The sequence below is a fragment of the Stigmatopora argus genome, chromosome 1 (assembly GCF_051989625.1).
Source record: "Stigmatopora argus isolate UIUO_Sarg chromosome 1, RoL_Sarg_1.0, whole genome shotgun sequence".
Taxonomy (NCBI): Eukaryota; Metazoa; Chordata; class Actinopteri; order Syngnathiformes; family Syngnathidae; genus Stigmatopora; species Stigmatopora argus.
Window position 1 is genome coordinate 7,291,017 of NC_135387.1, and position 22,209 is coordinate 7,313,225.

Genomic DNA, 22,209 nt, shown 5'->3' on the forward strand with positions numbered 1-22,209 from the left:
TTACGAACAAATTCAACTTATGAACAATCGCTCGGAACCTAACTCGTTCAGAAGTAGGGGAGCGTCTGTATTGTAATTACTTTCTGTGTAAAAATTGAATCTGATTTTCAAAAAGTCTTTTTCAAACTTGAGTCTTGAAAAAGAGGGGGTTGTCTTATAATCAGGCCAATATGGTAATACAAATTTCACTAGCAATTTCAGAGTGTAAAAATCATACCATGGGCTTCTGATGGGACGGTCCAGGCATGGCAACACCACTACCAGTAGTTTCAGCCTTTTTAGTGAGCTGCACATAGACCTTCCCGTGATCCTTTGACACCAGACTGTGGTAGAGGTCATCATACTTGATCTCCAGGAAAATGGCCTCCCGATCCACGTGCTCTCCAGGCTTGAGGAAGTAGACCACTTTCGAGGAAATGAGCACACTGTATCTGTCGATAGCCTCTACAGCGATGAAGCTGCAGTCAGAAGAAAATGCGCATGACGGGACATGTTGCAGCCACGGTACATGCTCAATAAAGACAGTCTTACAACTCAGACTGAATGTTGTCTGTAAGATGGAAAAGCTGCTCCTGGCCATCAGCTTGCACGGCTGAGTAGCGAGGTAGAAGACCCTGAGGACCTTTGCAGCAACGAGGCTTCCTGACACGCAGCACACTTAGCCTGCACAACATGGGAAGAGCAAACTTACACAATATGATCATCGGTAGTTCTCTTGACGTGGTTCACCCACCTGTGGTTACTAAGACTCGCCATGTCCCGCACCGTTTGCGCTGTTTCGGAAGCAAAGTCCAGAGCTCCAGCGACTGGTTTGGTCACAGTGCCGACAAGACCTTTGCCCAGGCCAGAGAAAAAGCCACTGACTCCACCTTCAGTCTTGACACCCTCCACGGTTGAAGTTATGATACTCGTCATTCCACCGATAATACCTGGACAAGCATATGAGCACACCGAGTCACCTTTCGTCAGCGGCGCTTACTTCAGCAAAGTAAAAAATATATATGATTGATTATAAATATAATTTTAATGTTTAAATACATATTTTCAATACAGTTTCTTTATTTACTATCTATGGTCTTATTATTTTAGGATTTTCTAACTTTTAGCTGTCATTTTAAATTCAACTCTCAAAGCAGTGATATCTCAATTACAAATGCTTCTACATACAAAATATTCAGGTTTGGAAAGCTTTTGTACCAAGATACAAAAAAAATCCAAGTTACAAAACCACTTTTGGAACAAACTTTTGTAAGTGGAGGGCCCATTGTATTTATTATTTTTTTAATGCTGCATTCAGACAATACTATTGCTAATATCAAAGTAAGGTAAATGATTGCGGGTAATACCATGAGCTAGTCCATGGATGCCTGCGACTAGGTGCTCGCCACTGGTTGCTCCGTGGTATCTGATGTACTCTCTCTCCGTCTGATGTCGGTTGTCCATGGTTTTGCCCAGCCCATCAGATAAAGTTCCTGCAAACTGATTGATGCATTTTGGTCTTCTATTACTAGTGCCCAGAATATTTTGTTTTCCTTAGAACAAGGGTGGCCAAGTCCGGTCCTCGAGAGCCCCTATCCAGTCTGTTTTCCATGTCTCCCTGCACCAATACAACTGAATCAAATAATCTGGAGCTGAAGCTTCTGGCCAGCTTGCTGATCTGTTGATCATTTGATTCAGGTGTGGTAGAGGAGGGAGATATGGAAAACTGACTGGATAGGGGCTCTCGAGGACCAGACTTGGCCACCCCTGCTTTAGAAGAAGCCTGACACGAAAGTGATCTAAATCTATAAAACTCAAGAGCTGAGTGAATATGTACCTTGGCAGCCGAATTAGACACTCCGTGTGTCACATTTCGAATGAGTCCGCCCACGTTGCCGTACTTGATCAGCTCTGAAACACCTTCAGACACATCATTGAGTAGTCCGATTGGGTTTCCTAGGAAGTCCACAGAGCCCAGAATTTGAGCTGCCTGGCTAATCAGCTCCTTTGAAGGAAAACAAATGTACATTACATTAGCAACTAATAGACAAAACTACAACTACTTCCTACCTCTCTGAAATGCTTGAAGATGTCATTGATGATAATCTCCTGGGTCTCATAAGGGTGCACACGGGTAAAAGGGTACATGTTGACAACAGCGTCCTCAAAGCGTACCAGAGGAAATCCCAAAGTACCTTTCAAAACCTGTAGTGGGAAAGAAAATTATGTTCTGTTAGCTCCCTGCAGTTTGGAGCCAAGCAAACTGTTTTCTTATGGAGTGCGGTGGCAAAATTATTCTAATGAGCAGGAGCAGAGAATTAAGAAATTAAGAACTGAAAAAAATACCTTCAGGTCAGCAGGTAGCTTATGTGAAGTTAGGACACTGAGCTTGATCTGAGGCAGGCTAATTTTCAGGTTCTCAAAGTAGTAGCGTTTTGGAGGTCCCGCATCCTGATTGGGCCTCTCGTGCAGGTTTTCATCCAATTTCTCTAGTTCTATGTAAATTACATGGATAATGCTATGAAATGATGATAGGGCTCCCACAATTAATGGAAAACTAATCGACTTTTTGTCAAATTCATGGCCAGTGATTTTGATAGTCAATGAATCTTTAACCTAATAAATTGTCCAAATCCTTTATACAGTGGTACCTCGACATACAAGTACCCCGACATATGTGCAATTTGAGTTACGAGTAAAATTTTGAGTATATATTTATCTGGAGATACGAGACAAATTTTGATATACGAGCAGACAGCGGACGCGAGAGGCTGCTCATAAAAACATCATGGGCACTGTCTCTCTCCCCGCAACTCCCTCGTGTAATGTCTCTGTGAGCGCAACTCCCTCATTGTAATGTCTCTGCGAGCACTGGGCGTTGCATTTTTTCAGTGTTTTTTTTCCCCCCGTTAGTCAGTGCGAATGGCGTATATACTACTTCTCATTGGCAAGTGGTCGTGCGTTATCCTATTGTGAGGACATTTGTGTGCATCATTTTGGGAATAATTTGAAGGGAATATAAAATCAAATAACCCTCGATATTGACTGGAAGTCAGTGTGGAGGCGGGGCAAATAGAGCCAACCCGGGAGAAGAAAGGTATCACAATGTCAAACAAAATTAAAATTAAGTTTAGTGTTAGGTTAGATTAAACTTATTTTTGAGTGTGTCTGCATCGTAATCCAAGTTCATTTAAATTTGTTTATGTTATGTTACGAGTGCATTGACGTGCAAAAAGTCCCCCCCTCTCGCAATTTATTCAACATGAAAGGAAATAATGACCTGTTTATGAAAGAGAATTACAAAATCTTACCTGCTTCTGTTTGCCCGTAACCAAAAAAGCTGAGTAGCTTTAGCAAGAGCTTCTCTTCAATGATGACTGTGAAGCGCCCAGCTGTTACCATCAGATGCTGCAGATACATCACCCTTATATCAACCCAAGATCCGCCTTTTGGCACATGTAAATGTGACAACAGACATGCCAATGTCTCATACTGACCTTGAAGATATCAGTAAGCATGAGACTGCTGGGAACTTTAACAGAGTTCACCTGCAACGCTGGACCACTGTCGTTCGAAATGCCATCACCTAAACTTGGCGTCACAGACAGCATCACTGGTTGTGTGGTGCCTAGAAGCTGATTGTCCACCTGATCAGAAGAATAGTGAGCTTTTTAGTATCATGATACTGCTCCAGCTGAGCGATATGCATCTCACCTGAATGTTGTTAATGCTCAGTTCTAACACCTCATTTACAGCCGTGCGGGTAAAGTGTACATCGATACCCGACAGTGTGGCGAACACAAGCTCCTCGGGAGTTTTGTTGACCAGAGACACGCCGATGCCTTCCTCCAGGTTCACTAACACCTGGTAAGATCAAGGGGCTGTAGTTTAATCATTCAAAATTGCTTTAATGCCAGCATTTCATTTGATAATCGATAAGTTGTCCATTAGCCGATTAATGGTGGCAGCTGTAGTTAGCAAACAAAGGCTTTCTGAATGAAACCATAACTTTGATATGGCCCGTGTCAGAAATGTGTTTGACACTCTCGCAATATTTGAAAATTTTTAACTGTCATTGATTGCGACGGATGTCCAATCCATTCATAGCTACATTCGATGACAGCCTCTTTCAGTTAAAATGGATAGGAAGCCCATCGCCTTCAAGGGAGGTTTAAACTCTCTATCATGTTTTTTAGGGATATGTTGAGTGTGTCATTGACTGTACCTCAAGCTCCTGTTCAGGTTCTTTCTTTTTCAAATCCTCTCTGTTCATGTCCGGCTCTGCACTTGGTGACTTGTGGATAATTCTCCTTTGGTTGAAATCACTGATCTTTAAATGAAAATAAAATGTGGGTGAAACAACATTCATTAATTAATTTTCCGAACCGCTTAGCCTCACAAGGGTCGGGTCGGGGTGGCCCTATCCTGGCCAACTAGGCAGGGGACACCCTGAAAGGGTGGCCAGCCAATCGCAGGGCACAAGGATACAAACAACCATTCACACTCACACTCATACCTAGGGGTAATTTAGAGTGTGCAACCAGCCTACCCTGCATGTTTTTGGGATGTGGGAGGGGACCGAGGTATTCAGAGAAAACCGACGCAAGACCAGGGAGAACATGCAAACTCCACACAATGAGGACCGACCCGGAATCGAACCCTCAACCACAGAACTATGAGGCCGACGGGCTAACCACTCGGGGCTTGTTACATTAGGTCTGGTTCTTACCTGCAGAACACGTGTGGGGCCATCCGGAAGCACTTGAACAGACAACACACCAGAACCCGGCCTCATCTTCTGGTTGATAAACTGCTGTACGGGGCCGGGGTCCAGCAGACCTGAGTCTGGCCCTAACACCACCTCGGCACCATCGTATAGACCTTCAATACCACCCTTTACCTGAAAGGCACACATTTAAGTCAACAAATAGAATGTACGTGTAGAGATGAGAGCCAAAAACTACAGTACGGCTAACATTAACTTCAGGTTCTCTTGTTTAACTATTTCAATTTCTTGGCAGAGAAAACTGACATTGACAGACAACAATTTGGTCTGGTGGATCCCAATGGAATGAATCTTTATGAATATATTTAAAAAACACAGAATTTCATTTTTATGGTGTGTAACAGTGGAGAAAATATAAATAAATTCAATATTTATGGAAAGTGTCTGACATTTTATCAATGCTGCGACTCTTGTGGCCAATCAAAGGTGAGTATCTCAGATCCCGTGCTTCCTTGTTAAGTCATTAAAAACGATGAATACATGAATTGCGGTCTATAACAGTAACTGTTTTAATGAGTATTATCTCTATCAGCAGTGGAAGAAATGTTCTATTTGCATACTAAACACTTTGAGAAACTGTCTTTCACATGAAAGTCATTTACTACATTAGGTGTAGTCAATCTCTTTAAAGCACTGATAAATCGTGTCGCTATTTAAAAAAAAAAGTTTATATGTGAACCTGTATGAGAGCTGCATTATATATATCGCCAACATGATGATAAAAATACTAGTGGGATATATCCTTATCATTTTAAATGCACACTATGTTTGCAGGTTCAGTTAAAGGAAAACAGAAAAACTAAAACAACTGACCTCCATGTGAAAGACGGTTGTTAAAAAAAAAAAAATACTCAAAGGGAGATATGGAAACACATTGGATAAATGCTCTTGGGGACTGGAGTTGGTGACCCCAGCCTGAGGTCCTCATTAGGAATGACCAGATAGTAAAGGATTAGAAATGAGACAATAAGAGGGACAGTGAAATTTAGATGTTTTGGAAAAAACGCCAGCGAGACAAGATTTCGATGGTTGACCATGTCCAGAAGAGAAAGGCCTCACGGAACCCTCACGGAAGGAGCTGAAAGTGTAGTAATTGTAGCACAGCACTAACCTGTACTACAAGCCGGGGAAGGCCACAGGTCAGCATGCATGAGCTGAAGTGCCATGTTTGGGTGGTGCTGCGACGAGGGTCTGGTCTCCTTAGCATCAATGGCTCATAACTGTTGAAAATTGAAATATTTGGGTCTCACATAAGCAAAACTTATCTGATGGAGCAACCTAATACTATAATTACAGTTTCCCTATCAAACATTTTTACATGAGTCTGAGGCACCTAATTTTGAGGATCGGCTGAGGGGAAGGAGGAAGAAAAAGCACATCCAAAGTCTTTTTTTCTTCTTTTTACCCAATTTGAACAAAGCTATCTTAACATTATAGCTATATAAAAGGATTTAACAATTAAGCATCAGACTTAAGTCAGCAAAAATATCACTGGTCATTACCTAACAAAATGTCAGTCAACATCAAGAGATGTCCTTGCATAAATATGATAATTCATTAAACACAATAATTCCAACAGTGATTCACTGCCACTGATGTCTAGCGCAGTCAATGAGTTAGGACTTAAATAGAAAACAATCGATTTTAAAAATGTGATCCCTTTTAACCAATTTCAATTTATGATGATCACATCCCTAACAATAATGTAGCTGAAAATACATAGAGCTAACCTGTTGTCACTAACGGCAGCAAGTCCCGCAATGTCCAAAACCAAAGAGGAGTCCATTGGACGTGGCTGGGCAGGCTTGCTTTGAGGTGGCGAGGAACCTTCATGACAAAGCATGCCAGTACCCGTCATCCTCCAGAGCTGGGAACGCTTCCCGGGCTCCTGCCAAAAATGATTCCATTGTCACTCTGCGCTGAAAATGATCATTAACTACTTATAAAACAATACCTTCTTTTTCAAAATGACCCTCTGTGTCTTTGTGTCCACATCAAGCACCAATTCAGCACATGTTACCGGATGCTTCTTGCCAACCGGCCTCCTGCCACCACTCCTACGCCCAAGAAAAACATTGATGAATTATGTCTTTAAAAAAAAGCTAAATTAATTGATAAGTACTGTGAAAAGGTGTGTGTGGCAGCGATGTAGATGAAGTTCTCATAGTAGAGCTTGTTGTATTCTCTAAAGAAGTTCATGTCGGCTGTGACTTCTGATGAGCCGGCTCCCTTTACAGTTAAAGTCAAGTATGGAGGCAATGTTTGCTCATCACAGGCGTAGTCCAGTTCAGAGTCTGCCTTCACCTCGGTGTGGAGTTTGATGTCAACCACACCGTGTTGCCAGAATTGAACAGGGACCTAAAGAAATTTGTAAAAAAAAATATTGAGAATTAAATTAGTGGGTATATCCAGAAAACTCAGACTCTGATTAAAATGTCTAAACTTAATAACAGATGCCCTAGAGATCAACCGATATGGGGTTTTCAGGACAGATACAGATTATTAGTAGTTAGAGAAGATTGATAGACTGATATTTGGAGCCGATATTTAGTTGCAGTAAAAGTGTAAAAATTGTTGTAAAAAAATTAATAATGCAAGCACTGAACTTCATTAAATCAAGCAAATATATACTATGTTGATATACAAACGAGCAAGACAAAATTATCTATTCTACTGATATTTATTAAGAAATATATTGAGAATTCTTGCAATTTATGTTGATGTTATTGAATGTACATTTCAACATTATTTGTATAAAGGAAAGGCAAGAGAGGCTTAAAGGGTTAAAGCGAATTGAAGCATAGCAGTCGGAACAACATCAAAGCCCTCGACTTAACAAGCAGCTGTGAAAGTATATGTTAGGCTAGAACAGGCAGGAGAGACAAGAGAGAGACGCGGCTGCATTTGAGCCGAAATAACCCAGTTTTAAATTGATTTCTTCATATCAGCCAGTCGGATTTTTTTTTAAAAGGCCACTACCAATATACGTTATATGTCCAAATATTGTCTCCGATAATCCGCCCAACCGATAATTGGTCAATCTATAGTTCAGACAGGTTAAAGCATTCAAAAAGCAATATAACAAAGGAACCGCTTACTTCCGAGATGTTGTGAATACGGAAAGGTGGTGGTAGCTGGTCCGTGTCAGTGAAAGAGATCTGGTAGGTGGCTCCCTTGATGGTAATCTCTGCCCGGAGGAAGAAGCAATTCCCCATGGTGTCCCTTTAAAATGCAACACCAATGAAGATTTTATTACTTTATGCAAACCTTGGAACGAATGAACACCCATTCAAAAGTTTAGGTAAGGTCAAATCTAGATCACCTGTAAATTTACCACCAAGGTGATTGTCAAATTTCATTCCAAAAAGAATCCCTCAAATACATGAGCACTTTATAAAATATCTAGGAAGAGCAAAAATGTTTTTCACCTCATGTTGACGTGGAAAGATTTGGGCTTGTTGACCTCAAAGCCTCCTGACCATGTGCATGTCGGGAAGTCCATTAAGCGCACGCACAACAGTTGGTCGTAGTCATTTCGCGGCCAGTGGAAGACAACACTGGAGCCAGGCAGAGTGGAGATGTAACCCTCTGGGTTGGCTGTACCCTAGGAATAAATCAAATGTGTCCATCATTATCCATTTATTACTCAAAAGGAATGTCAGATGGGCCAAAATCTGTAAGATCAGTCCTCAAGAACAATTCCTCACCTTTCCTCGAGCGAACTCTCTTTGCGCGAATGCAAGTTTGTGTGAGGAGCTGTTATCCAGCAAGTAGCGTGGGGCAAACGTTACGATGTGAGTGTCTCGGTAGCGTCCTTTTCCATTCCGCACGCTGATGCCTATGTGGGCAAAGGAAGGGTGATAGTCAATCAATACGACAGTGTTTCCCAACCATTATGGAGCTGTGGCACACTTTTTGCATTACAAAAATCTTAAAGGCACATGAAACCTTGTTTAAAACCCTGTCACCTGTATTTATAAAATAAAGTAATTCCCCAAAATGTTTTATCAACACGAATTAAGGAAACACCCAAAAATTATTTTAATATCAAATTTTTCCACACTGCCCATAAGTCCGTGGACCCCAAACAACTTTGAGTTCACATGGTGTAAAAATAGTAATGTACCGATTTTATTTTTATACTGATTTTAGAATTTTTTCCTCCCAAGATGTCTTCAATCTCTTAAAGTTATGCGAAAAGCAGTTTTTTCGTCACACTGACTTTAGCTCACCAAAAATTGATGCCCATGAAACCAAAGAACTTCCAGTTCACGTTAAATTAAAAAATAAATCACAAAACAACTATATTCTTGTAATATTATGATTTGAATCTTGTGATATTAATTTTTTCTCTCTCAGAATATAAAAATATGACTTTTTGGTAAGTAATTTCCGAAACACTGCTCAACGCTTGACAATTAAAATCATCCACAATATGTTTTCCAAGCTCTCCAGAGTGAATTGGTGATAATTATATGTTACATTGAAATGGAGTGAGCTACAAACGGATACAATGTTGACAGTGATAATTATGTTACATTGAAATGGAGTGAGCTACAAACGGATACTACAACATACCAATGTTGTAGATTAGTCCAGGCCTGTTACCCTGTTGGATGACCTTAACAGCTCTTACTCCACTACCTCCATCCAGGGAGAATCCCTGACACCAGCCTGGAACCCCATCTGGATGGATCCCCTTTCCAACTCGCATCGTACACCTGAATTTAAGAAAGATTATTGAAATTGGATACAAAAATATACGGAGTTATTGTAAAAATGTAATGAATTCATAAAGGCTAATGATTTGAGGCGCCAAAAGTCATCTTTTTTTTGTGGGGCCCCATTGTAGTTATGGTGTATTATTTCTGCAAATTATAGCAAGCAACTCGAGTCGACTAATTGACAACTAAACAATTATCAAATGAATCATGGACAACTGTTTTGATAGTCGAATGATTGCTTCGAGACATTATTGACTTAAAAACTGTATAAATACTCTTAGCCTCTTAAAAGCAAATTTTCTCTGATGTATTTGTCATTATTTGTATTTGTATTATAACTAACATAAGTGAAAAAAAATGTAAAAATGTTTTTTATATTTTTATTTGTTTTATTTTAAAAAGCGAAAGGCCTAAAAATACTATTTCTATTAATTACTTATCTTTTTATTTATATTTTTAATAAAAAGGGAAAAACAGTAGATTTTAATTTCATTAATTTAAATCAATATTTTACATAAAATGGGGGAACAGTCATTTTAAAAACATTTATTTATATTTTTGTGCTTAAAAAAAGGCAACACTAAATATTCTTTTGATTTTATCATTTTAAATGCTCATGTTCATTCAATTACAGATCAAGAACTACAGAAATTTCATTTAAATTTCAATCAGAAACATGAAGTCGATGCACATACTTTACTTAAGTGGGCCTCGCAAGATAACGTGACGGGCCTGATTTGGGGCACGAGTCAACAGTTTGCCACAGGTGTACTTATAAAAGCTTTACAAATAAGATATTGTTGTGATCTAAACTCACATAGCAGGTTGTTCTTTGTCAGTGTAGCAGAAAAGCAACGGACTGAGGCTTCGTGCTAATTCATGCTCATCAAACTGACCCGCTGCATCCACCTTACCGTTGTCTTGCCTGAAAATTAAAGGCAAGCCTGAAAGACAAAAAAAGAAAAGAAATGAGCCTCCCTTTTCATGGAACACTTAATAAATCAAAGTTTTAACCTGTTTTGTTGATTAGCCAGTACGGGGCAGAAATCAGGATTTTCAACGCTCCGTGGGCCCGCAGGATGATGCGAATGGTGAGACAAAGAAGACGCTTGTTGGTGTCATACAGTCTCATTCTTACTACATAATTCTGAGTTCCAGGAGGAATGAGAAGCTCTTTGCACACAGGGAAGTTTTCTACCAGGATACCTAGGATACAAACAGGATTAGCATTAAAAAAAAGAACCAAAAAAGCCAATGAAAAAGTTGACTTTTGTCCTCTCTGACCTAGCTCCATGTTCTGTGAGGTGTCCACAGCATGAAGCACAGCTTCTTTTCCAGGTTTCAGTGAGCCTTTTATGGCTGATCCCTTTACGTAGTAGTTGAGATCACAAGGTAGCAGGTTGACTATCACCATGGTGGGTAACAGATAAATGGTGTGCCCTGGCTGGCGATAAATCTGATTTGTACTGGAAACCCTTTTGGCAGGTCGTTGGTCGGGGTAGTTTTCTTTTTTTATGACCACACAAAACCTTTACGAGAGGAATAAATAATAAGTGTGGAGCAAGAACAAAAAAAAGCGCAAACGTGTGATTCAATGAATGTACCGAAAGTTACGCTTAATGTTGTCATCAAAGTCTGCTGACTGGCAGTCCCTCCTGCTGCTGCTAATCTCTCCGGCCCGCTCCACGCTGGTCCAGTGGATTGGGACTTTGCAGAAAAATACGCCCAGGCCTTTAGGCCGGGCCTGGAGTCGCCATGACGTCAAGTGGAGTGGAACCGCCAAGGCCTGGCCAGGCAAAATGGGAGGCAATACCACTGGTTCTGTTGAGAAAGAAGGAAGTACAAAAAAACACGGTAATTTGTAGGGAAGCACATTGCTGACAAACCACGCTCTCAAAAAGTCTGCTATCACTTTTTTCATTTATGACGATCACTTAACAAGACAGCCTAATGTAAAAGCATGACAACTTTTCATGTAACAACTAGATTAACCTTTAAAAATTACGACATGAAAATGTGATAAGGGCGTAAAACTTAACTTCATGACTTGGAAAGTAAAATAGTGATGACCATTTTGAAATGTTGAAAGTATCATGTTGGAAAGAGAAAACTATGGGAAACAGGGCTCATTTAAACAACTTGATTAAGTTCTATTTCATGCTTCAGTTGGTGGCGATTCTTTTCAGTTTCACGTTACTACATGATAACGCATTTTTATATACAATACTTTCTATAATGAATTAACCTTCTCGCTTGATCATCACTGCATTTACATAATTATATGCTGTGCTGTATTCTGTTTTTGCATGATAGTTCTATACAACAAAGTGATCATTATCATGTAAAATGTGATAATTTTAAAGTAAAAACTTTTTTTAAGGTTGCGGAACATTATTTTGTCAAGAGGTGTATATGCGGTGCAGTAACGCACTGTCCGGAGCAGATGGGCTGTCAAGTCTGATCTCCATGGGAACATCAAGACGATTCTTCAGAATCAGGGCTGAACGTACAGTTATAACCTTCCTGGCACTTCCCTCCATTGTGATGGAGAAGACCACTCTTACAGGAGGCAGTGCTGAGAACTGAGTAAAAGTAGAGATTTTCCACAAACGTTTACACAATTCACAGTCAGTTGTGCCAATAACATTTGAGCAAAAAATACTCATTTCAGAGTAAAAGCTCCACTATTTTTTCTAATGACTTACATATACATGTGGATGAATTATGTTAGTTCTGCTGATAGGGCTGCCAACCTGTGGGTAATCACATTATTTTTAATTATATATAAAACGTTGACAACAGATTTGCTTTTGAGGCCATGATTGCTTACAATGTTGGATGCATTATTTCTGTCAGGAGTGGCATAACGGAAGAAAATCCCAACTTTGTCCACAGACACAGGCTTCACCTGCTCCCATCCACACACTCGTACAAGTAATTGATGCAGCTTTAGCTCATGAGTGTGCCTGCAATGGGAAATAAATGAAAATGCACAAAAAAAAAAAAAAAAAAAACAGACTTCCATCACAGGGTTCCGTGCATAAGTTGTTACTACATATAACCCTATTCTTTGTAAAAATATAATAGTGTTCTGTAAACATTAGACACAGTCATCGTGTGCTTCTGTGAAATGTGAAATGTACTCTTTAGAACAAAGCCAACCTACCATGCTTCTTTTGTAACTGTTGGGGTTATTCTGGGATGTTATTATTTGTGCATTAATCCTTAATAATGTATAGCTTTATTCCAATTTGGGACCGAGCAAGCTCGAGGCAGCTGGCTTCGAGGACATTTAATTGTTTTCAGGACTATTGACCGGACAGGACACCATGTTCCAGGCCGAGGACGGTTGATCCGAGTTCGCAATGAAGATCTACGAAGGACTCTTAAATTGCTTTGACTTCGGATCCCGGCAGATTGCGATAATTGAATCAACTTCCGAAAATACTCGCATATTGTTCAAAAATACTGTCGCTCGGTTTTTACCTTATATGGAATTATTATGCTTACTTGTGCAAATTCTTACGCAGTTGTTTTGGTTTCCGATCCGCTCAGGTCACCTTGTATGCTTACTTGTGCAAATTCTTACGCAGGTGTTTTTAGCCAGGACGATTCTCACTTGCAAGTTTCAAAGCTGGAATATGTCAACGATGTCTCTCTGCTTTTATTAAAGTATACCTATTAATAAACCTATCAGTAACTAAATGGAATTTTACAGTAAACACCGCTAATGGAATTTTCCACTACACCGCCTGTGTTAAGGTGTGCGCGTCACCGCCTACTTTTGTGTTACCGCCTATTTTTCTGTCACGTGATCTTATTTCAATAAAAGCCGTCGATGCGGAAGTGGGGGTCGGGAGACCACAGGGAGACCACGGGGAGACCACGCGTAGAGCGCAGGAAGATTGAACTCTATTCCTCTCTCTCCGTGCTCCCCCCTCCTGCAGAAGCGGTTAAAAACCTCACTCCATTTGTCTTAGTGTGCTTACTTGTGTTTGACCTTATTGAATGTTCAGCGCGGACCTGACAGTTTCATATTTCATATTTAACACTTTTTTAAAACAAGTACATATGTTAGGTAAAATGTTTTTCTTTCTTTCTTTTTGTTTTTTAATAAAATGTCATGCTATGGTTTAAAAACTTGACCTAGCAGAGAAAAACTGAGATCGGTTTCGGATTTCCAAAAATAAGTTGAAAACACTTTTCAGACTTAAAACAACAAAAATTGTGTCCTAGTCTAATCAATAATATGCACACAGATTTACTGTATAGGGAAAGACCTCAACTAAGGTGTGAGCGCATATTAATTGTGCTTGGACGCACAATAGCCCTGTTTGAAAGTCCCATATTAAATTATACTCATTCAATAAGTGGATCAAATCTTACTGCCATACCACCTACTAATAGCACCTAGGCAATTGACTGGTAGATTGACATATTGTTCTGCCAACTCAAATGTAAGCTTTACTCCATAATGCGATAACTCAAGGTAGCAAAACTCTCTTTTTGGTTAGTCAACAGTGTCAACTTGAAAAGATGACAATATGCTAAAAATCAGTTACTGAAGAAAACTTGAGTTGTGCTTACTTCAAATCTAATTTATCATTAACTTATCGGAAGTCTTGTTTTTTTGCAGTGAAGTGGCAAATATTCATTCATTCATCTTCCATACCGCACATCCTTGTAAGGGTTGCTGACAGCTGACATCGGACGAAAGGCAGACTACACCCTAGACTGGTCCCCAGGCAGCCGTAGGGCGCACACAGATAGACAGACGACAATTCACACTCACAATCATACCACCACTAGCGGGAATCGTGACCAGGCCTGACTGCACCGAAGTCAGGGGAGTGAACCACAACACCATCAGGCAGCTTAAGTGGCAAAAAGATGGTTAAAAAAATTTACCTATGTCGAAGTTTCTCTCGTCCCTCAAACTCAAAAGGAACCTCCTCCCCTGGAGAAACTTCTCGCCACTGACTGACATTGTGGGTATCGTCATTGCCTGGACCGTGGATGTCTCCAATAGAATCTGCACTACTGCTGTGCGAAAGTGCTACCCTGAAAATACAACAACATTTGAAGCACTTTAATGAAAACGAAGCTCTTGGGAACTGCAATATTTCACTGTGCCAACCTGGAACGATCAGGGAAATAGCTTCACTAACCTTGTGGGTGTTGTAGTCAGAGTTGCAAAACACATGGTACATCCTGTATGGTTGCGTAATGCATATGGGACAAATGGCTGCCTCTTCTTGGAAAGTTTAGCACCTGTTGTAAACAACAATGAATTGGTTAAAAAAAATAACAATTTAACTGCCAGGCATGAGGATAATATTCACATAGAACTAGTCAGTTTTATCAGAGTAGTAGTTGGTGAAGGAAGACCAGCCAAAAATGCATAATTAAGAAGGAAAAAACATATACAGTGGTACCTTGACATACGAGTGGCCCGACATACGAGCAATTCGATTAAAATTTAGTAAAATTTTGGGCAAATATTTATCTTGAGATACGAGACAAATTTTGATATACGAGCAGATAGCGGACACGAGATGCTGCTCACAAGAACATCATGGGCACTGTCTCTCTCCCCGTAACTCCCTCGTGTAATGTCTCTGGTCGCAACTCCCTCTTTGTAATGTCTCTGCGAGCACTGGACGTTGCATTTTTTCAGTGTTTTTTTCCTCGTTAGTAATAGTATATACTGCTTCTCGTTGGCAAGTGGTCGTGCGTAATCCTATTGTGAGGAGATTTGTGTGCACCATTTTGGGAATATTTTGAAGGGAATACAAACTGAAACAACCCTCGATATTGACTGAAAGTCAGTGTGGAGGCGGGGCAAAAAGAGCCAACCCTATACAGTGGTACCTCGACATACGATCGTAATCCGTTCCGAGACTGAGATCGTATAACGAGATTCTCGTAACTCGAGCGGACGCTTCCCATTGAAATGAATGGAAAACAAATTAATTCGTTCCAACCCTCTGAAAAAACACCAAAAACAGGATATTGGATTGGAAAAAATGTTTTATTTCTTTTAATCCGACATATATTGACAAAGTAATAAATAACGAGTGGTTTAAAAGTAATAAAATGTGTTTAATAGAAGTAAAATTAGACACATTTCGCGGAGGGGAAGGCAACGACACACACGGAGGCGGGGGGAGGTGTTGGGGGGGACTTTATCCACGGCAACGACGCACTCGTGTAAAACATGTTTTATTTCTTCTAATTCGCCATGTATTGACAAAGTAATAAATAACGAGTGGTTTAATAGTAATAAAATGTGTTTAATAGAAGTAAAATTAGACGCATTTCGCGGAGGTGAAGGCAACGACACACGGAGGCGGGGGGAGGTGTTGGGAGGGACTTTATCCACGGCACTCGTAAACGAACAAACACATTTAAATTAACTTGGATTAATATATACAGACACTCAACGTTTAATGTAACTTCACACAAACTGAATTCTAATTTTGTTTTAATGTTTTTTACCTTTGTAACGGGTTGACCCCACCCCGACGTTCCGCCGGAGCCTTCAAAACGAACGCATCAAGTTGTTTGGAACTTGCCGCTTCCCCGTGTCTGATTACCGAGTGTATATTCCAGATCTTTTCTTTGCAAAACTCTGCCGATCCATTGTTGTTTACCTGGTATGTAAATGTAGAGCAAGTGGGGGGAAAAACGGGTGTGGAAATGCAAAGTCCACCCAGTGCTCATAGACATTTTATACACGAAAGAGATGCAAAAAAGACAGTGCCATGGCCACCTGGCTTGGTCGCATCAGAAAATTTTGACCGCATCACGGGCGAATTATTCGATCGAAATTTCCGTCGTAAGACGAGAATATTGTATGGCGAGCGGTCGTATGACGAGGTACCACTGTAGTTACCTATGAAGCGGCTACAAAAATTGAATGCTTTTATTGTCATTTAAAGCAGTCTTTATTGGCTCTGATGTTGATAACAATTAAAATAATGCATTAATTAATTTGTGAGTTAACTGATAGACATGCCTGGTCTTAATAAATATGCATAATGAAGACAGAACAACTTGAACTAAAAATGTGTACCTTTCGAGTCAGTTTGCTGATCGAAGCTGTTTAAGTTAGCTGTGCTACGAGTTCTCAGGTGAGTCAGGGGAGCTAAAAATATAAAAAAATATCAAAGAACTTCATGGATACCCATCCTAGCATTTTCTACATTATTTAACTCACTCTGTCCAAAGCTAGGCGGATCAACTGAGGAGCCAATCCAGGACAAGGTGGGGGAAGATTGACTACTATGTTCATCCTTGTTACAATAGTCAGCAATCCAGGAGGTCTTGGTTGTGTTGTACTGCTCTGTAGTAATCAAATAACAGAAAAATAGCATGTTAAACTAAATTCAGCAACTGTTTATAAATACATTAACTCATTGGCTGTCACTGACAATGGTAGGAGTCCAATCCCAGAATTGAACATGGACTTACCCAAAAGAACAGATGTAATATTGACATCAAGTCGCTGCTTGGCTCGAATACTCATCTTGAGACGGGCTGGATGTAATCGGCTTGCTTCTTGCTTCTGCCAGGACAGGAAGCATGGCCAGGGCTCAATAAATGGCTCCCAGCCTGGCACACAGAAAACATGAGCTCTTCAAATTTGCAAAAAACATGCATACACTTGACAAAAAATGGCTAACCGGACCTTGGTGCGCTGAATATTAGCTAAAGCCGCAAGTAAAGGCTGAGTCCATGCTAAAAATATGAAGAAGTTGGCATTGTTGAGGTGATGTCAAAATTTTGGCAATTGTTAATTTTGTTGCTTTGTTACTAGTGACTGCATTTGAGCTACTTGGTGAAAAATGGCAGGCAAAATATGGTAGTTTCATCCAAAAATTCAACTTAAAGTCCAGTGAGATTTAGCTATATACTATATCCTTTTTTTGTCAGATGGGGTTTTTGACTAATTCGACTCTCCAGAGCGACAGGAGAATACATTTAAAAGGTAAGAGAACTTAAGAATTTCATTTATGTATACAGAAAATATTAAGTTAGGATGAACCAGAGGAAGCATTTTTACAGTGTATATAAACAGAACAAGAAAAAATTAAAAGATGTAAAACAGGTCAAAGTGCAGTATAAAAGTTCAAAATATTTCTGTTAATATATGAAAATAGCACTGTGAAACAAAGAAGTTGAATGTTGTCTTAAAAAACATTATTAAAAAATGTCCAAAAATGTATTTTGTTTGAAATGCTTGAAGATCAAGCAGAATTAAAAACAGGTTCAAAACATCATCACACAACTCATTTTGCCAATGGCCTTACCTGCTAGTTCTCTGTTATAGTAGTCTCCTGAAAGACTAAAGCTGGCATTTCCTTCCTGAGTAGAACCAATACGCTGCAACACATTCAGCCCTGCGATAAAAAAAAAATACAGTCTGCTCTCTCAATTTGCACTTAAACCTTTGGGGACCTTATATTTTTAAAGTAACGCATGTTTTCTGAATGTAGGACAAAGCTTACTGGAGAAGGTGAGCTCAGCAAGGGGTATGTCACAGTCCAGACAGTCATCAATGAAACAAATACAGATGCTCTCTGCCTTTACTTCTATCCCAGACAAAGCAGAAGCCTGACTGGAAGATCCGGAGTCTTTTCTGGAACGTTCTTTGGAACGTCCTGCAATGTTCTCTGCATTCTCCAGCAGCCACATTGCAGCCTGATCCAGATGACCTAGGAAATCGGAAATGGCTTTGAGCTCCATAACAGTGGAGCCCAGTTAGTGAATATATCGGTTTCACACTTACCTTTACAAAGGATAAGTGCCTTTTTACAGTCCTCTTTTTTGAAACCAAGATCTTGCAAATGAATCAGCTGACCTTCTATGAAGAAAAAAACATATTTTCTATTTGACCTATGTACTGTGAGAAATAGAACATGGACTGAAACCTTTTTTTCATACCAATGAGGGCAAGTTTTTTCTTCTTGTGAGAGACTTTGGCTGTGTCAAGAGGCACAGGGTCAGATGCTGGTGGAGGATTTGCTGAAGGAATGGATTTTGCAATAGCCAAGAAGAGCTGAATGTCATTGTAAGATAGTCGGATGTCCAGAACGGGGAACTGTATCTGTAAGAAGAACCCAAATTAAATGTAATGGGTGAAGAGACCAGAATCACGACAGCACCAAATTATACCAAAAATCGTACCAGACGATACATTACAAAAATAGAGGAACTGTATATTAACAGTATGATTTTTTAAAATAATGGAATTCAAAAAACATTAATTGTTAATGATATGCGACAAGGTTATAATTGTTTGGCATTTTCATTCAAATTAAGCTTTATTTACTCTACATTTTTCTTTTCTCAAATTAAAGTAGTAATTTTTATTCATCTTAAAATGACTGGTTTTAATTTAGTTTTTAAGTATGAGATTTTTTTATAGTGTTGGTTATTTGTCAAGTGCAAGATTAAACAAAAAAACAACAAGTGATAATGTTTTGAAAAATGTCATTAAATTGCATACGTTTCTGCTATTTTTGTTGAAAGCCAATTATTGTACAGCACATATCGCAAAATAAAATAAGTCTGGCTGACCTCAAGCAACGGTGGAACATCTTCCACACTAAAGGCATCTAGTAGACCTGAGCTGCTTTGGTAAGTGGGGCTTCCACACAGCTCCACCTGAATATTGACTGGATCAATAATGGACAGCGCTGTCTCTTGTTCACTGCCAAGACGACACGAGAACACCTAATGGGGAAGAAAGGGGTCAGAAGAAAAACAAATTAACAAAGACAAATTAACAATTATCTGGAAATATGGTAAAAGCTGGCATTCTGGGAAACTTTAGGCATTCATGTCTCTTCAGCTACATGATTAGTATACAATTTTGTATGTCCCAGATGCCTGATAAAAGTATATTTAAGTACAATAGGTTTGATTCAGCATCACTGATGGTATAGTGGTTCATTCGCCTTGACTCTGCTCAGTGGCGGTGTGATTGTGAGTCTGTCTCTCCCTACAACTGACTGGCGAACAGTTTAGGATGTAGTCTGAATTTCGCCTGAGGTCAGCTGAGATCCAGATTGTGGTGTTGGAAATTTAAAAAAAAGTTTTATTAACCAAAAACTTTGTGTTGCAACAATAATACTTGATAATAAGGTATGACAAAAATGCATGTAGCACAAAAGGCTTTACCTCTATGCCAGCAAGACTTCCTGAGAAGGGCCTGTCCAGCAGCCGAGGTTTGTATGTGAGAACAGTGGTGCCTTTAAGAATGATGGCATTAGTATCCATGCAACTTGAGTCCTCTACAATGACAAACTCAGTGCCTGAAAAAAAACAGACATTTTTCTTTTTTAATTTTTCATCCCCCTAGTTTGATCAGCTACTAAAACAAATCATGGAAGTAAGATATATTTTAATTACACCAATTGCGCCCTATAAAATGGTTACTCCTTTGGCGTTCTATTTAATGCCAAGTTGTTTTTTGAATTTATAATTATATATAGTACAAAATTGGGACACTGATCATTTTAAAGGGTTTAGTTGGTAGTTTTGTGGACCATGGAATGATTTAGAGGATAAACATAAAAGCACTACTCTACTTACGAAGTTTTGTTTAGTTGGTAGTTTTGAGGACCGTGGAATGATTTAGAGAATTAACATATAAGGTACTACTTTACTTACAAAAAAAGTTCTGGAACCAATTAATTTCGTAAGTAGATGTACCACTGTAACTCTCATAGCATTAATAAGAAATCAGCATTTATAATTTTAGATTTTTGGTTTAAATAAAAGAAAATAAATGATCAACATTTTAAATACACATCTGCATTTTTTCTTTTTTCTAAGCTAATTTTAAAAAATGAAACAAATTATAAATATATATAGTTCGCAGTCTAGCTTATAAAGCTCTGTTGACGGCAACATCTAGCAGCTGGAGTTCTTTTGTAAATCGACTCTGAATGAGCACTGAATTAGAGTGCTCGCCGTCATTCCGGGTGGATTGACAAAAGAACTATATATCCCAGTTGCTTACCGTAGTTGCGGCTCAATATTGATACATATATAAGGCGCACCAGATTATAAGGAGCACGGTCTGCTTTTGAAAAAAAATGAAGGCTTTTAGGTGCGCCTTATAGCGCGGAAAATATGGTAATAAAACGTTGGGAGAAAAAAAATTAAATTAAGTTAAAAACAATTTAAAGATAAATGAGAACTCGATGCTTCCCATTGACAACAATATAGGTCAAATTTATTTAAAGTGGGAGGAATGGTTGTGAACGTAATTTTTAAGTATCATTTTATTTGTGTTTTTGATTCAATTTTTTTTTTCATTGTGTCTTGCTGATTTTCATCTGATCTAAGGCAGTTTGAATTACCTTGCTTTGAATTGAGCTATAGTACAAACAAATTTGCATTGACTTGCCATTGACAAAGAAGGGCATCCAATTCATTCAATGTGGGTGGACTGAATGTTAATGCTCATCTATCAGTACCATTGATGGCGCTTTATAGCCCAATCCAATTTAACAGTCAAAATGGGTTGCACACATAGCACTGTCATTGGCAGCCAATGAGTTTAATGAAGTTAAATAACTGACCTGTAACGTTGACCTTAACTTCCATGCAGCGACTGTGGGTAACAGGCACAGTGGATCTCTTGGTGACCACACCACTCTTGACCCTCTTTGGTATGACAGCCCCAGTGTTGATGCAATTAGTATTTGCTTCCAAATCAGTGCTGGGATTACAAGCACAGTGAACATTCACAGCGGCTCCTGAAGGCTTTTTCACTGGCAGCCGCAAGAAGTCTTGCACGAGCCGAAGCCAGTCAAAGATAAGAAAGACCCTCAGGTTATTCAGGACCACTGTGAAACAAGACGAGTCTCGGGTCGACCTGTGAAAAATTGGAGATTATGTTGTACGATGGAAATGGCGGTTAAGTTCCACTCTATTGAGAAGATTTTCTTCTACATGATGCACCTGTAATGTAGTTCTAGTTGCAGAGATGCCTGGTTTGTGCCAGTTTTTGAAGGCTGGAGAATACAGTCGAATACATTCTGCTTGGTCTCATCAAGTCCACAGGTGTTCTCGTTTTCGCCCGTGCAGCGTGTGTCATAAGCAAGGAGCGAGTGAGATACCAGATTGACTGATTTGGATCCATTGGAAAAACTCTCAAAGAGAAGCTTAGATTTCAAGAAGTTAAACCTTTGGGTTAAAAAAAAAAAAACACATTTTAGTCAATTGACCCCGTTAGCTGAATGAGATGACGTTCATCATAGTATATGTTTAGCATTTAAGATTTAAAGCCTTAGTGCTTAATAGTATCTGGACAGTTGAGTTGCAATACGTTATCTGGACATTATCTAAATTATTTAGATAATATATATAATATATTTAGACTAAATATATAAGGAGTTTGTCATTAGTAAAAAGATATATTGAGCCATCATTTTTTTTGTATTTGTGAAAATTACATATAGCATTTTAAAAATGTGTAATTTATAATACAATGTCTGAGAAATACAGTTTTGTAAGTTAAGGCTGTCACTCCTAAATTGAGTAATTGAGGACTAATCATTTATCAAATGAATTAAGAACCATTTTGATCTATGATTATTTAGAGACCTAAAAATTGTCAAAATCTTCTCAAAAGTAAATGTTATAAAATTAATTTTTTGAGTTTATCTCCGCAAGTACGTAAAGTCTATGGAAGGCGGAGATTAT

The 22,209-nt window shown here is 39.1% G+C and overlaps 1 protein-coding gene across 2 annotated transcripts in view; it reads right to left on the reverse strand.

Annotated features, from left to right (window-relative positions):
- vps13d (vacuolar protein sorting 13 homolog D) overlaps nucleotides 1–22,209 on the reverse strand; it is a 44,198-nt gene that overhangs the window by 2,406 nt on the left and 19,583 nt on the right. Inside the window, exons 30-69 of one of the 2 annotated variants that reach the window (XM_077618672.1) lie at nucleotides 21,466–21,690; nucleotides 21,084–21,379; nucleotides 19,675–19,808; nucleotides 19,072–19,227; nucleotides 18,436–18,598; nucleotides 18,281–18,352; nucleotides 18,000–18,206; nucleotides 17,802–17,891; nucleotides 16,963–17,103; nucleotides 16,709–16,834; nucleotides 16,565–16,636; nucleotides 14,658–14,760; nucleotides 14,398–14,550; nucleotides 12,320–12,455; nucleotides 12,195–12,242; nucleotides 11,921–12,071; nucleotides 11,094–11,310; nucleotides 10,774–11,018; nucleotides 10,504–10,695; nucleotides 10,307–10,433; nucleotides 9,344–9,486; nucleotides 8,473–8,603; nucleotides 8,194–8,369; nucleotides 7,864–7,987; nucleotides 6,888–7,123; nucleotides 6,720–6,822; nucleotides 6,496–6,653; nucleotides 5,877–5,985; nucleotides 4,709–4,879; nucleotides 4,205–4,309; nucleotides 3,694–3,843; nucleotides 3,477–3,626; nucleotides 3,291–3,387; nucleotides 2,326–2,474; nucleotides 2,050–2,184; nucleotides 1,817–1,984; nucleotides 1,347–1,479; nucleotides 734–929; nucleotides 532–663; nucleotides 218–458 (exon numbers count right to left, since the gene is read on the reverse strand). In XM_077618672.1, the coding sequence (XP_077474798.1) occupies nucleotides 218–458; nucleotides 532–663; nucleotides 734–929; nucleotides 1,347–1,479; nucleotides 1,817–1,984; nucleotides 2,050–2,184; nucleotides 2,326–2,474; nucleotides 3,291–3,387; nucleotides 3,477–3,626; nucleotides 3,694–3,843; nucleotides 4,205–4,309; nucleotides 4,709–4,879; nucleotides 5,877–5,985; nucleotides 6,496–6,653; nucleotides 6,720–6,822; nucleotides 6,888–7,123; nucleotides 7,864–7,987; nucleotides 8,194–8,369; nucleotides 8,473–8,603; nucleotides 9,344–9,486; nucleotides 10,307–10,433; nucleotides 10,504–10,695; nucleotides 10,774–11,018; nucleotides 11,094–11,310; nucleotides 11,921–12,071; nucleotides 12,195–12,242; nucleotides 12,320–12,455; nucleotides 14,398–14,550; nucleotides 14,658–14,760; nucleotides 16,565–16,636; nucleotides 16,709–16,834; nucleotides 16,963–17,103; nucleotides 17,802–17,891; nucleotides 18,000–18,206; nucleotides 18,281–18,352; nucleotides 18,436–18,598; nucleotides 19,072–19,227; nucleotides 19,675–19,808; nucleotides 21,084–21,379; nucleotides 21,466–21,690 (6,061 nt within the window). Of the gene's footprint in view, nucleotides 1–217; nucleotides 459–531; nucleotides 664–733; nucleotides 930–1,346; nucleotides 1,480–1,816; nucleotides 1,985–2,049; nucleotides 2,185–2,325; nucleotides 2,475–3,290; nucleotides 3,388–3,476; nucleotides 3,627–3,693; nucleotides 3,844–4,204; nucleotides 4,310–4,708; nucleotides 4,880–5,876; nucleotides 5,986–6,495; nucleotides 6,654–6,719; nucleotides 6,823–6,887; nucleotides 7,124–7,863; nucleotides 7,988–8,193; nucleotides 8,370–8,472; nucleotides 8,604–9,343; nucleotides 9,487–10,306; nucleotides 10,434–10,503; nucleotides 10,696–10,773; nucleotides 11,019–11,093; nucleotides 11,311–11,920; nucleotides 12,072–12,194; nucleotides 12,243–12,319; nucleotides 12,456–14,397; nucleotides 14,551–14,657; nucleotides 14,761–16,564; nucleotides 16,637–16,708; nucleotides 16,835–16,962; nucleotides 17,104–17,801; nucleotides 17,892–17,999; nucleotides 18,207–18,280; nucleotides 18,356–18,435; nucleotides 18,599–19,071; nucleotides 19,228–19,674; nucleotides 19,809–21,083; nucleotides 21,380–21,465; nucleotides 21,691–22,209 lie in introns of both variants that reach the window. The other variant, XM_077618598.1, reaches the window with a different exon arrangement.